Source organism: Camelus dromedarius, chromosome 27 (assembly GCF_036321535.1).
Source record: "Camelus dromedarius isolate mCamDro1 chromosome 27, mCamDro1.pat, whole genome shotgun sequence".
Taxonomy (NCBI): Eukaryota; Metazoa; Chordata; class Mammalia; order Artiodactyla; family Camelidae; genus Camelus; species Camelus dromedarius.
In genome coordinates this window covers 18272347-18286348 of record NC_087462.1, presented here as the reverse complement: position 1 = coordinate 18286348, position 14002 = coordinate 18272347, and the positions used below count along the sequence as shown (strand labels likewise).

The following is a 14002-nucleotide window of genomic DNA, read 5'->3' as shown; positions in this document are numbered from 1 at the left end:
CCAGGAATGTCAATCCTTGGCATCCTTACTCTATGCTCTCATCCAAAACGTACGGCAGACATTACTAACAGATCACAGCCCTCTTTCCCACCGTACCCTATGCAGGCTCAGAACCAAGGCTCCAGTCGTGCTGTACTATTTCACTGGGTAAAACTTTGCCTTCTTTTTTTTTTTTTTTTTTTCATAGCGTCAGTTCTTGTGAATTTATCCTCCTGGAAATTTGTATATGTTTCTTGATCCAACTGAATAACTCAATGTCCTAACACTGTTCAGCTTCATGCAACAGGGTTAAAAATACAAATATTCCCTTCCAGATTCCACTTTAGGAAAATTCCCTCGAAGCTTCTGCTTTATGATGAGGTAAAGGAGGGAGAGATATAAATGACTGAAAATTATTTAAACTGAACGATGTAACAGGCTTTGCACACCATGCTTTGCATGCATTACTTATTTAATCCTCTCAAGAAGTCTCCAAATTAGACAGACATTAGGCTTCCCATTTTATAAAAGGATAAACGAGGCCCAGGAAACTGAAATGATTCTCCCAGTGTTATGTGCCCAAGTGTGGACACCCCATTTCCCACCTGGGTCTCTCTGGCTCGAAATCCAAAGCTCTTTCTCCTGCAGCAAATGTCACAGTCTGCAGAAGGTCCCTTGTGGGAGGTCTGCTAACCTCATATGCCCTTGACCCCTCTCCCATCACCAGCTCATTCCTCACGCCCCAAAACAGCATCGTTTTTCAAGTGGTATTGCTTCCCTATCTGAGCATGACTTTAAACTCTTCTCTGACAACTTTTCAACAACCCTAGAAATAGGTGGAAAGCATCATTGATTTTATGTAAATCCCAGAAGCTAAATTTGGCTCTTAGAATAAATATAAAAAAAAGACAAAGTCCCTTTCCATGGCTCTGGGGTGGAAATCCATGAGGCGAAACCAGCATAATCTGGCCCGAATCCCAGGGAAAACAAGACATTTCTAACACAGCCACCCAGGCGTTAAGAACCTGGGTAAAAAGACTCACGCCAAAGCCACAACAATCATGTGAGTTCTCTGTCTTTGTGTAGCATTTTACAACTGGCTCTTTTTCAGGCAAAGCTTACTTGATCCTCATCCGAACACTGAAGTTTTACAGATGATGAAACTGAGGCACTGAGAGGTTAAATTCAGCGTAAGGTCACACAGCGGATCAAGAACGCTTTGCTGACCCGGGTCTCCTCAGGGCCAGAAACTCTCACCAGCTCATCTTTGCTTCCTTGCTCCCTTTCTTTTCAATTCCTTTCTTTCCCTGCCTTCTTATTCCCTCTGTCCCTTTGTTCCTTCCCCCAGGACACCCGTAGCCAGTTCATCACAGGAAAATCGGTGCTGAAGCTGGGAAGGGAGGCTCCAGGGTGGCTCAATCCCTTGTCGTTCTCAAGGTCACGTGGTCTCTCCCCTGGCAGCGCTGCCTCTTGGGGGCATCCACTCCTTTCTCCTCCCCACCCCGGCTTCCCCTGCTTGTCCCTCATTTCTCCTCCCGTACATTTCAGCTTCCTGGGAGCCTGTTTCAGACCTGACGCAATGCTCTAGCCTCTCTCGTCGCAGCCAGCCATCCTCAGCTCTCACCGGGCATCCTAAGACAGTGCGCCCTCCTCCAGGGAGAGGCAGGCGGGGGTACAGGCTCGGGCTCTTGTCACATGTCTTTCATGCTGCAGTCCCCCGCTCCTGTTACCCCCTTTGCGTCAAAATGATGAGGGTTTGAGGAATAGAAGGGAGACTGTTAAAAGGAAAAAAAAAAAAAAAGCCTAGCAAGAGGGGAGAGAAGGTGAGAACTGTAAGACGGCAGGCCCAGCTCATCTCAGAGGAAGCACCCCCACCCCCAGCAGGCGCTAAATGTGCGGTATGAAAAGCAGCGTGATGTGGCAGCTCGGAGCACGGTCTTTGGCGCCAGGAGGGAAGAGATCCGAGCCCCAGCCACACCCCTCAGTGCACTGGAGCCCTTCAGCTTCCTCACCCATAAAACCGAGATCTGAACACCTATCCCAAGGGTTGTTCACTCAACAGACGCTTACCAAGCATTACCTAGGTACTGGGGCTGCTCTAGGTGCTAAGGGTACAGCGATGGACAAGACAAGCACCTCCCCACACACACATACACACACACACACACACACACACACACACACACACACACACAGGTTCCCAACATGTGTCAAATCAAAGGAAGCCATTAGCAGAGGGATTCCCAAACATTGCTTCATATTAAAATCAAGTGGGGAGCTTTGTAAACTCCCTTTGCCCTGGTCACACTCCGTATTGATTAAATTACAATGTCTGGCGGTGGTAACCAGACATCAGAATTTATTCAAGATCCTCAAATGACTTTAACGTGCAAGGTTTGGAATCCAGGGCGTTAGTAGTAAACGCTCCCTGGATAGACTTCTGCCTTTGCCTCCTCCCCTCCATCCTAGCGGAAGGCAAGTACCTCATTCATGCTAACCAGAGGCTGGGCAACCCCAGGCGTAGTGGGTACTTACATTAGCAGTGAAAAGGATAACTCTGATTAAAAGAAGAATCTGGATTAACTCACTGGTTTCCATAAATGTCTTTGGGTTTTCTTCTTGAAGAAAGAACTCACGAGGCAGCCCTTCCCGAACACGTGTGAATAAATGCTGTGAAAGTCATGAAGTCCCCCTGAAACAGCCTCTTCACTCAGCCTGTTGGCAGCTAAACTCCTCCTCCTCTTCAATAGGGTTAGCCTCGAACTTTCTCAAAGATTTACAGTCTACAGATTAACATCATAAACCACTAATTTAGGGGACTCCATCTCCAGACTATCTCTTGTTTATTGAGGAAACTCTCACCCCAAAAGGGGGTCTGAGTCTATGGTGTTGAGAGTAAAAAGTGGATGATTTAAGAGACTGCCACCTTAACTAGTCTCACCACTAGACATGGACCAGGTTTGACCTGCTTCCTTCCAGGGAGCAAAAGCTTCAGGGATGTTTACGAAGAGGCCCTGCTACCTTCATGGGAAACAAACAGTAAATATGCCTTCTCCTGCCCTGAGGAGCCCTCGGCGTTCCGGACCCTCACACCAAAGTGACCAGCCCAGAACTTTAATTCACACAGGGCTGGGTTGCGTATCCAGGCAAAAGCAGACTTTATCTCATCGTGCTGTTATTTATCAGATGACTGAGGGAAACAACAGAGTTTTTGGGGGGAGGGGGGTTGTGTAAACCAACCTGCAGAAGGATGGTTGTTTTATATTGACTTTTCATCAGGTTGTTGATGGATTCAAAGAGCCGTCTCATGGATTCTTCAAACTCCATCTGTTCCTTGCCTTCATAAAGCCTGAAAGAAGACACACCTGAGTCATTTCTCAAGCCAACAGGCAATCCCTTTGAAAGTGTGTGCCAGCCACAAACTTCATTTAAAATTGAAAAGAGAAAGGGGTGGAGATGGGGCCCTGCGGGGAGAGGGAGTTGATTCCACTGCCACCGCAGGCACAGTCCTCTGGGGGTGGGGCGTGTCCACAGGCAGCACAGATACCATCTAACTGACAGCATAATGAACTGCCCCCTCCTGCCTTTTGTTTAAACCCTGAAGAACCTCAAAGGAATGAAATGTGTCCAAGCTGAGGGGACATTAATAATTTTACCTTTCTGCAAGAATCAGAGGGGGGACTGTGGTCATATCAGATTTTCAAAGTATCTTGGAAGCATCCAGGAGAAATATTTTGGGGTGCACTGCCCTTCCCCTCAGCCACGGGCTGCTTGCCGGAGGAATACGGTCACGCCCGGGCCATGTCAGGGGCTGTCTTCTTCCCTACCTTCTCACCTCAGGAGTGTGCCTGTTACCTCATTTACACCCCTTGTTTCTGATTATAAAGGCTCTGTGTCGATATTGTTAAAAAAAAAAAAAAGAAAACATAATAGAAACGCATTACTGATGAAGTGAGACTCCTCGTTAATCCTCCCATGAGATGAGCGATTGCTGACATTCTGATGGATGTCCCTACAGAGATTTTTTGAGGCCTAATACATACGTGTGACTTTTTATAGAAACCATCCCCTCATCTAAAATCAGCCTCCAGGCCCCTGAGTCTTATTGCCCTCTTGGCCCAGCCTTGGAGTCTTGTGCAGCTCAAGGCCTCTCCAAACAAGACTTTATTGCCCACCATGAAAGTCCACAGCCTAAGCTGTGGCATCCTGGGCGAAACACAGAGAGAGGAGCGCTCCCGTCTACGCATTCTGACAAAGAGGGGCTCCGGTCACAGCCCTACACAGCCAGACACCACGGGGCTGCTGCCGTGGTGAAGGTGCTTTCTCAGATAAAGCGCCGACTTGCTCAAGGGCTTTGCCTGCTCCATCAATCACAGGAAGGGCAGTCCCTCAGCGCCTCCTCAGCGCTGTCTCCACTCAGTCCCCACCCATCCTCTCGCCCCTCTTTTCATTCTGCTTCTCTCCCACTTCCTGTCCCTGTCTTTAAGCCTGTGTCTCTCTGCTTCCTTCTTCTGAGTATCAATTCTGATTCACTGTCAATCTGTCAATATCAATCTGTTCACTCTGTCTGTCGGTCCCTACGTTTATGTCTGCTGCTCACGCTCTCTTTGACTTCCTCTCTCTTTCCTCTGTCTTAGTCGCTCTCTGTGTCTCCTTCTCCTCTTTTTCCTCAAGTGACCCCTTCCTAAAGCCTCCTGAAGTAAGAGGCTTAAAAGGGAAGCCAGTGCTGAATGTATATTGCAATCCATTACAGGGACCCAGCAATTGGTGCTGACTTTCTGGGTATCTAGTTCAAGGTCATGCAGACAAGGTCATGGAGAGGAGCCAGGAGTCCTAAGTCTTGTCTCTTTCTCTCTCCTCCCTGCCCTACATTCCTTGTCCTGCCAGCACAGCGATGTCTGCCACTGAGGTTGTGTCTCAGAGTCATCAGCCCTGGGATCCAATCTCCACTTTGCCCAGTACTAAATGAAGACCTTATTAACAACAGCAAACATCACAGAGCATTACTCTGCCCCAGGCACTGTCTATATATATTAAATCATGTACCCTCATCAGCACACCATGACAAGGGGCCTCACCTTGACCCCCATTTTACAGATGGATGACTTAAACAACACGCCCAGGGACTCCACACCAGGAAGTGTTGGAGCCAGAATTCAAATCCGGCCGTCCAGCTCCTGAGCCCGCCCTCTCCACCATTTTGTAGAACACTGTGCTCAGCCCTTTCCTGACTCTCTTAATTCCTGTAAGCCCCAGTTCCTCACCTGCAAAATGCAGGCTGCAACAGCACTGCGTCTGACGGTGGTAAGGAAACCAGCTCCCACGTGACATGCTCGGCACACGTCGGGCCGGTAAATGTTAGCCGTTGTCTTGCTGTTGTTAATTGTGGGAGTGGGAGTATTACACAGATGAGGACATAAAACAACCTTTCAAGAGGTTGAAACTTGCCCAAATCCCATCAAAGTGGAAAAGGTGAGACCAGGTCTGGCAGGGAGGAAGGGAGGGTCCTAATTCAAAGCAGTGGTGCCTTCTTTCCCTGTGAGCTTTTCTTTGTGCCCAGAGTTAGGATGGTCCATCCCCCAAGGCTTTTGCCTTGAAAGCGGTTACTCTTTCCTCTAGCCACAGCTGCCTGAAAACATTTAATAAAATAAATCAAGCACTGTAATTCCTGTTACTGGTCTATGGTGTCTCCCTCCCAGGCATGGTGACCTCATCATTATATATACATATATGGACTTTCTCTGCAAGGTTTACCTATTTGTATATTTGCACGTGGAGGGTAGGGGAGGTGGGGATCCCACTGGGTCCTCTTCTTGGGAACCACCTGTGTTGCCCACAAGAATGGCCTCCAGCAGCTTTTTCCTGCTGGTTGACCCTACCTAGCCCCCACCTCCCACAAATGAAAAATCCCATGGCAGCTCCCTCCCTGGAATACATGCTCCGAGTCATCTTAGTGGCAGTGCTCCAGGGGGAAAGTTCATGAACTCCTGCTGAAGAGATCCTTGAGGCTACCCTGGTTCCTCACATCCCTGGGTCTGGTTACTTAATTCATTTTGGATTTTGTGAGCTGAACAAATATCCTTCCTATAAACTCCCTTTTTTGCTTAGACCAGCCCTGGCTCTACTCACTGTAACGCCTGTCTAAGTCAGAACTCTGCAGGGTGAGATGGGCTTCTCTGCAGCTCCCTGGGGTCCTAAACCAAGAGCTGCTGGGAAGGCCAGGGAATACTGAGTCCATGCTTCCTATTGTACAGATGAAGAGACTGAGGGCCAGAGTGGGGAGGTGACTTGGCTTCACTACCAGCTTTGAAATGTTATTTGACTGAGGTGGGAAGGAAAAGAGACCTTTAGGCTGTAATAACAAATCAAGGCCTTCCACTCAAATTCAAACTTTATAGGAAACTGAATTTAATTTCTACCAGCAGGACATTGTGAATTGCTCTAGGTCACAGACTGTGCCAGGGCTATAGCTCAACCCAGAGCTCAGCATCCTTCTCCTTCTGAGAATCTAACAGGGCAGGACAGACGACACAGAGCCCATGGGGCCAAGACTAGGGCATCTGCCTCAGTGGGCATCCAAGCTGCTCCCTGTTTTTCATGTCACAAGGAAAGCACCTTAACACCACAGTCTAGCCCAGGGCAGGAAATACATTCTACGCCCATCTAAGTTTTACAAAGGGTAAAAAGCAATTCTGTGGGGACGTGGCTTGAATTTGACAGTGGCTACATCATTAAACAAAACTGCTGTAGTCTTATCAATCGTGTGTGTGCATGTGTGTTAATTTTCAAGTCGGGGCTTTTAATTGGTGGGAATGAGAAGAACAGTTGAAGAAAATGACTCCAACTGGGAAAAAGAAAGGAAGCAGAAACCTATTTAGTTTAAAGCGTTTTGCTGTCTCGCCAGACTCCTCCCCGCACTGGCTGTGTGGCCTCGGACGAATTACGTCTCTGAATCTTACTCCTCTTGTTGATAAAACAGAGATGTGATGCTCATTCAGAGGTTTATTTCAAGGTGGAAAAAAAATGAGATAATGCCTTTCACATGCTTAATACTACAGCTGACACTTCAGTAAATACCAGTTATTCCTATACACAGAAGTGATCATATAGGCAAACTCTCTGATCTAAGTTACATAAATAAAAAGGAGTATTTCTTAGAAGGAGTGAGTAAGGAAAAATATACATGAGGGTTTTAGACAATATAGAAGAAATAAGGGGATGATGGGGGTGTGGGGGGTGGGGCATTCAGCACTGTGGAACCTCCCCTGAGAAGCTTGAAGAGGAAGGAAAAAGAAAGCCTCGCCCATCTGCACGGCCTTGAATGTGGCTCTGAAGTCAAGGGCACAGCAGTGTGGTTTCAAGGTCCCTCTTTAGCACTTGTTCTTGCACATAGCTTCAGGAGGGAAACATTCTTCCTGGCTTCAGAACATCTAGAAAGATGCTTTCGGAAACCAGCTGATGCTGCCAGGGAACGAATCACTGAAGGGCCCGAAGGCTCTGACCACAAGGAAAACAGGAACAACCTGCAAGGCACTCACTGTTCTGGGGCGTGCGAGCCCGACCGCAGCAGGCACTGAGCTCCCAGGGCTGAGACAAATATAGAGCTACTCGGATGGCATGTGATTCGTTAAGGAGACCCTGTGCACAGCTGAGCACTCACTAAATGCAAATGGGGCCCCATATGGTGTGTACAATGCTTTGCACCACCTCCTCCACGCAGGTACATAAAACAGAGATGCCAACCTCAGGCCAGCAGCCCAGGGAAGCAAAATCAAACCAAGGCAAGCTCAGGCTGCAGAAAGCCAGGAGGAAGATTTACCTTAGAATCCAGGGTGGAGCATTTCATGGCACCTCGGCCCCTTTTCATTCTCTACACCTCGGCCACTTCCAGCTCCTCTGAGCCACATTCCCAGGCAGCCTCCTGATTTCTTCCCTGCCTCTTAGAGGCAACACGGACATTTAAGTCTGCATAGCTTCCAAACCCTGCTCTGCCACTTCTTAGCTGGGTGATCTTGGCTAAAGTTCTTAATTTCTAGAAGGCTCAGGTTTCTCACTAGTAGAATGGTACTAGTCCTATACAGTTGTCCTGCAATAAAATAATGCCCGTAGAGCAGCGAGCACCATGCCTGGCACACAGTTTACACTCGATAAATAGTAGCTCTTGTTACACAGTATCACTGTTTTCTTCTGGAGCCACTCCTTTTTGCTTTCTAAGCCTCAGGAGGAAGGAATCATAAGGAGGAACATCATAAAGACAATTGCCATTAATTGAGCACCAACTGTGTGCCAGGCAGTGCAGTGGAGACAAGAGGAATTAAGACTCAGCCCCTATCCCCAGGGAAATCATGATGCAAACCAACAGGTTAAGCCATGTATTGGCACACAGTGAGTAAAACTGAAAAATGAAAGCTTAAAATTCTTATTGAGCATTTCTGCAGGGTCAGGCATGGTGCTAAGTTCTTCACATAGATTAGCTCATTTGACAGAGGCTACCTTTACCCACCTTTTGTACATAAGACAAAAATTAAAGAGGCAAGAGCAAGGGGAACAGAGGCTGAGAGGAGGGAGCAAGGGCTCTGGCCAAACACGGACCACAGGGAGCACCTGGTGGATGCTTCTCAGCCCTCAGCACCCACCCCCTCCAGCCACCACCACAGCCTGTCCCCTCCCCTCCCCCCTCCCCCCTCCCCACAGCAGTCCCAGACAAGCCTCCAGGATTAGACCTGGGCCTGGCTTGCCTCTGTCTCCCTCACCTGGTCACATCTTTGCTTAAATTTGCTCTTGGCAAGACACACACCTGACTCATTTCACAAGTGCCTGGGAGCAAGACCAGATTAACTGGAAGGGTCTAAAAATGAAAACTCTATCTTAAATGTCTCCGTGATCTTACACGGAACTGAGCAAAATTACTCAAACAAGGAGGTCACCCCACACCATTCTGTTACCTTGCCACACAAGGGAAGATCTTTTTTGCCCCCAGTGATGCTAGGCACACGAGGAACACCATAGAAGGGAGGCCAATTATTTCAAGAATTTCCTTAGATTCACGATAACGCACTGCGCACGGCGTTTAACGCAGACTATCATGACGACGGAACTTCCGGGTCTGAACACCTCATTCTTTACCGTCCCCACCTGCTTGCCTGCCTTCTCCGCTAGAGTGTAAGCTCCACGCAGGCAGAGATCAAGGCTATCTTGTCGTAATATCGGCATGTCTCGCAACAGCCACGGAACATCAAAAGTGAGTTTTAAGCAAGTGCACCAACAAATGATAAGGTTTTAAATGAATGAATCTCAGCACCTTCAACATGGCTGTACAGAGATGTCCCATGAGTCCAGAACTCACAGCAGTTAAGCTAATTCTATTGATACCCAAACAACATCTTGAGGATGGCACTGACAGTCACCTTCAGCCAGGCCAGTTTTATTTATTATTCTTACTTTTACCACCAAGACGACAACTACCACTGCTAATAGCTGCTACTTATTAAGCATTCACTGTGCACCAGGCACTATGCTGACTGCACAAGGTCACCCAGCTAGTACGAAGCAGAGGCAGGATTTGAGCCCAAGAGTGTCTGGCTCCAACGTCTCGCTCCTTTAACCAGTAGGCAGGGCTGCCTCCAGGGAACAGAGTGAAGTAAGAGCAGATGACTGGGACCCAGAACACGTCAGGGTGGGTAGGAAAGCACCATTTGCTCCCAGGAGGATGCTATGGGGCTGTCTAGGGAAGTTAGATGGCTGGCTCTAACCTTTTTCTGTCCAAGCTCTAAATCCAAGGTGACTTGGCTGGTGTTCCTACTCCTGAGCCAATAATTCGCTCTATTACAGGAAGTGTAAATTAGTGACTTTACAAAAAAAAAAAAAAAGCCATTAAGTCATTGGTGGTTTCAGAAGAGTAATTACTCTGGAAAATTCACAGCACTCTAAAACCAGAATCTACCTATCTCTCTACTCACTCTCTCTCTCTCTCTCTCTCTCTCTCTCTCTCTCTCTCTCTCTATCCCCTCCCAAGCCCTCCCACCCCACCCACAATTTGGGATAAAGAATAACTGTAGCCAGACCAGTGGCAGAGTCTGTCTGGAAACCATCCTTGCATTTATTGATCCTACTTACAGAAAGAAACCCTTCAGTGCACTCAGCAAGCACATTTAAATCAAAGCAATAGGGCTGGAAAGGGCTCATGAAAGAGAGGGTCCCCTCCTTGGTTCCCCTCTTCCCCACATGGTCACCATCATCACCCCTTCTCTCACCAACAAGGTCTGCAGACCTGAAACAATCAGAAACTTGCAGATTAAGACATGGATTTGTGGTGCAATGAGACTGGCGTGAGCTGTGCAGCTCAACAGTAGCCAGAGAAAATTTCTTTTGAACCGTAACAAAGTTGAAATGTAAAGCGTTATTCTCAGAAGAGAAAAAGTAAAGCTGTATCAGTAAGAAGACTATGTAAGGAGGGGCTAGGATAACCACAGAGCTGCCAGTGTGAACCGTCAAGCCGCCCTAGTGGCCGGAGAGTATTGCCTGCAGATGAGCAGTCGGCAGGCAGGACTCAGACCAGTTCCTGGTGCCAATCCTTTTGTCAATGACAGAATTATTTCTACTTGAGCTGTTACTTCTCCACAATCTGACATTTGAGGAGGGACTGCCCCTCAGGGCAAACTGCAAAGAAGTCTCACTAAACAGTCTTCTTCCAGCAAATCACCCCAGGGAAGAATGATTTGTGGGTAAGAAGGGGAAAAAGACAAACTCAACATGTGGGGAATCCCGTTTTGAAAAACGTCTAGAATGAAGGAACAAAAATTAATGCAATCATTAAAGAAAAACTGCCTCAGATAGAAGCGTAAACAGCCTAAATACAAAAAAAAAAAATAGAAGTTAACAATATGGAAGAAACGAGAGAAAAACAATCCATCTAAAACATTCAATGTACTTTTAAAATATGGCAACCCTATGTAATAAATTAATAGTAAGTAGGTAATAAAATGCAGGCGAAAGCCTTGAAAAGAACTCTAAGTTATGAATTGAGTGTGATGTGTGCCCTGTGCCATCCTTCATTCTAAGAGGATCGGCAGCCTTTATGTAATTTGGCAAGAAGAACTAAGTTGTATGTCTGCACTTAGGTAAATTTCTCCATTAGCATGAAAAACGGTATTCGGGGTTTTTCCCCTTAACATAATTAGAAATTGAGAGTTCCAAAAGCAATGTTCCTAAGGATAGAAACACACACACACTCACACACACACTCACACACACACACACAGACATCCATGGTTCCAAGACATACAGAGAAAAATACAGTTTATATCATCTACTCGAAAGGGAAGCTAGTACTCAGCACAGTCTTCCCAGTTCTTTCTCATACAAAGTTCGTCTACAAAGTTTGGGTACTTAAAAAAAATTAGGTTTTGACCACTTCTCTTAGCATTTCTTCCTTTGTTTTGTTTTGTTTTTTTTTAATGAACTGGGAAGTGTCCATAATGTCTTTTTTCTTTTATTATTGTGTTGAAGTATAGTTGATTTAGAATATTGTGTTAGTTTTGGGTGTACAGATGTTGATACAGTATTTCTGCAGATTATATTCCATCACAGGTTATTATAAGATAATGGGTATAATTCTCTGTGCTATACAGTATATCCCTATTGCTTATCTATTTTAAATACAGTAGTTTGTATCTGTTAACCCCCGTTTCCCCTCCTTCTCCCCTTTGATAACCACAAGTTTTTCTGTATCTGTGAATCTGTTTCCGCATTGCAAATACATTCATTTGTATTATCTTTTAGATTCTACATATAGGGGATAACATAGAGTATTTGTCTTTCTCTGACTTATTTCCCTAAGCTTAATATTCTCTAGGTCGTAACAGAAAAGGTTAAGTCGCAGAATGATTACACGCATGTCCACACACACACACACACACACCCCTAGTAAAATCTATACATTAAGCTGATCATCTCATTACCGCTTAGAAAAGAGATTGTATATATCAACAGTTCCCTTACACACTTTTATATTATATTCTGATTTTATAACGAATAAAAATTACCTTTAATTTTAAAATGAGATATCTGCTCTTTCTACAGGGTGAATGTTTCTTCGCCTCCACTTCCTGTCTACAGCAATCCTTTTCCCCAAAGTCCGTCCTGAATTCCCTCATTCTCACCATGGGAACTAGACCTGGAGCCAGGCAATCCAGCTCAAGGCCATACAACTGGGGGTAGTTCTCCCTCTACAAGCACTGAGATGCTGATTCTTCACCCACCCGCTGGTTCCTGGCATGGACTGCAGCTGGAGAGACAGCTGCCTAAGAAATGTCAAGTTATTATTACTCTATAAACGGTGGTCTTGCCGAGACCATCTGAACTTTGCCCTTTCAGTCTGTGGCTTCCCGAGAAGGGTAATTAACCCCAGACTTCCTGCTCCTGCTCCACTGAGAGACTTGACATTTGGTGCGTGGCGTTAAGTAGAATTTTTAACATTTTCTTTACTAATGGTACTGGTTTTAAAAATGCATGTGCAGTAAAACTCTTTGTTTTGAAATCTGGGAACACCTGAGGAAGTGTCTGAGTCCAAACATGGTAAGGTTTGCATGACTGGAGACCTCATTTGAGTGCTAGGATGGCTGAGGGCCAGACAAGTTGCCAGCAGAAGGCAGTGTGGCAGGAAGAGCAGTGGTCTGTGTCCCCCAGACTGAGTTATAAACCATATTCTAGCGCTCATGTGTGTTGTCATCCTTAGCAGACCACTTCACTCGGGGCTCCGGTTCCCTCATTTCTAAGTGGACCACATTACCATTAAGGGACACCTCCAGGATTCCTAGCTTCTTCTGTCAAAGAGTCAGGCTGGGGCATGACAATTGCCCAAGACCAAGCCTGCTTACACCGTGGAGCTCCCCAACGTGGCATGGCCCCAGGGGTGCCCTGAGGAAGGCAGGGGTGGGTCCTGAGGGGCTTGAGTGTCATTCAGTCTTCAAGTCCCATTAATCCACCTCCCCAAGCCACTTTGCTAGCTTTACTGAGTAAGACACGATTGATACGTAACACTGTGTAAGTTTAAGGTATACAATGTGATAATTTGGTACAAGTATATATTGCAAAAGGGTTTCCACAAGAAGGTGAGTTAACACATCCGTCACGTCACAAAATGACAAGTTTGTGTGTGTGTTGAGAACATGCACGATCTACTCTCAGCAACTTTAAGTATATAATGCAAAATTGTTGACTATAGTCAAAGCCACTTCTTATCCTCCATCCTCATCAGCACCATTTTTATCCAATTCCCTATCGCCTCCTCCCTGCAGAGTTTTCTGAACCCATCTCCCTTCCTTCACTTTAATTCCCTTTCAATCCGTTTTTCACACAATGGTCAGAGGGACCGTTTTTAAAACACCAATGTGATCATATGGTTCTCTTGTCCAAAATCCTTTAATAGCTCCCGATTTCCCTCAGAATATTGTCCAGATGCCATGGCCTGCTTAAAACAGTAACAATGTCTAATTTGTGGAGTTAGCAAAAAAAAAAAAAAAAGGCAAAACTGAAATACTGCTTAAAACAATAAAACAATAACAATGTCCCCTGAAGGAATGACTCAATGAAGTGAGGGAGCATAGGCTGTGTCTGTCCCCTAACCCAATTCAAGAAGGGGGCGTTACACAAATATACGTATGCATTTGCATGACTGGGACATTATGCTGTACACCAGAAATTGACACAGTGTAACTGATGGTACTTCAATAAAAAAAAAAAGAAGGGGGGTTTATATCTTTGAACATCACAGGAGGTAACCAAAGAGGCTTGTGGGGATTATGAAACACACATTTTTCAGTTTTAAATATGGAATTACTATAATCTAGAACACAAATGCCCCACAGGACAACGTGCACTCTGCTTGTACTTCACTCCTTCCTACCCAGGGCTCTGTAATTAACTCGGGGACTAACAATTCCGTCACTTCCACTGAGCTACCCCTTTCAGATACCACTGATCAGTCACCACTCCCTCTGTAGCCACCTCTAAACTCTGTGTC

General features: G+C 46.1%; 1 protein-coding gene across 1 annotated transcript in view; it reads right to left on the bottom strand.

Annotated features, from left to right (window-relative positions):
• Positions 1–14002, bottom strand: part of DOCK2 (dedicator of cytokinesis 2) — a 371400-nt gene that overhangs the window by 281478 nt on the left and 75920 nt on the right. The window contains exon 23 of the mRNA XM_010980444.3: positions 3220–3328. Within this exon, the coding sequence (XP_010978746.3) occupies positions 3220–3328 (109 nt within the window). The remainder of the gene's footprint in view (positions 1–3219; positions 3329–14002) is intronic.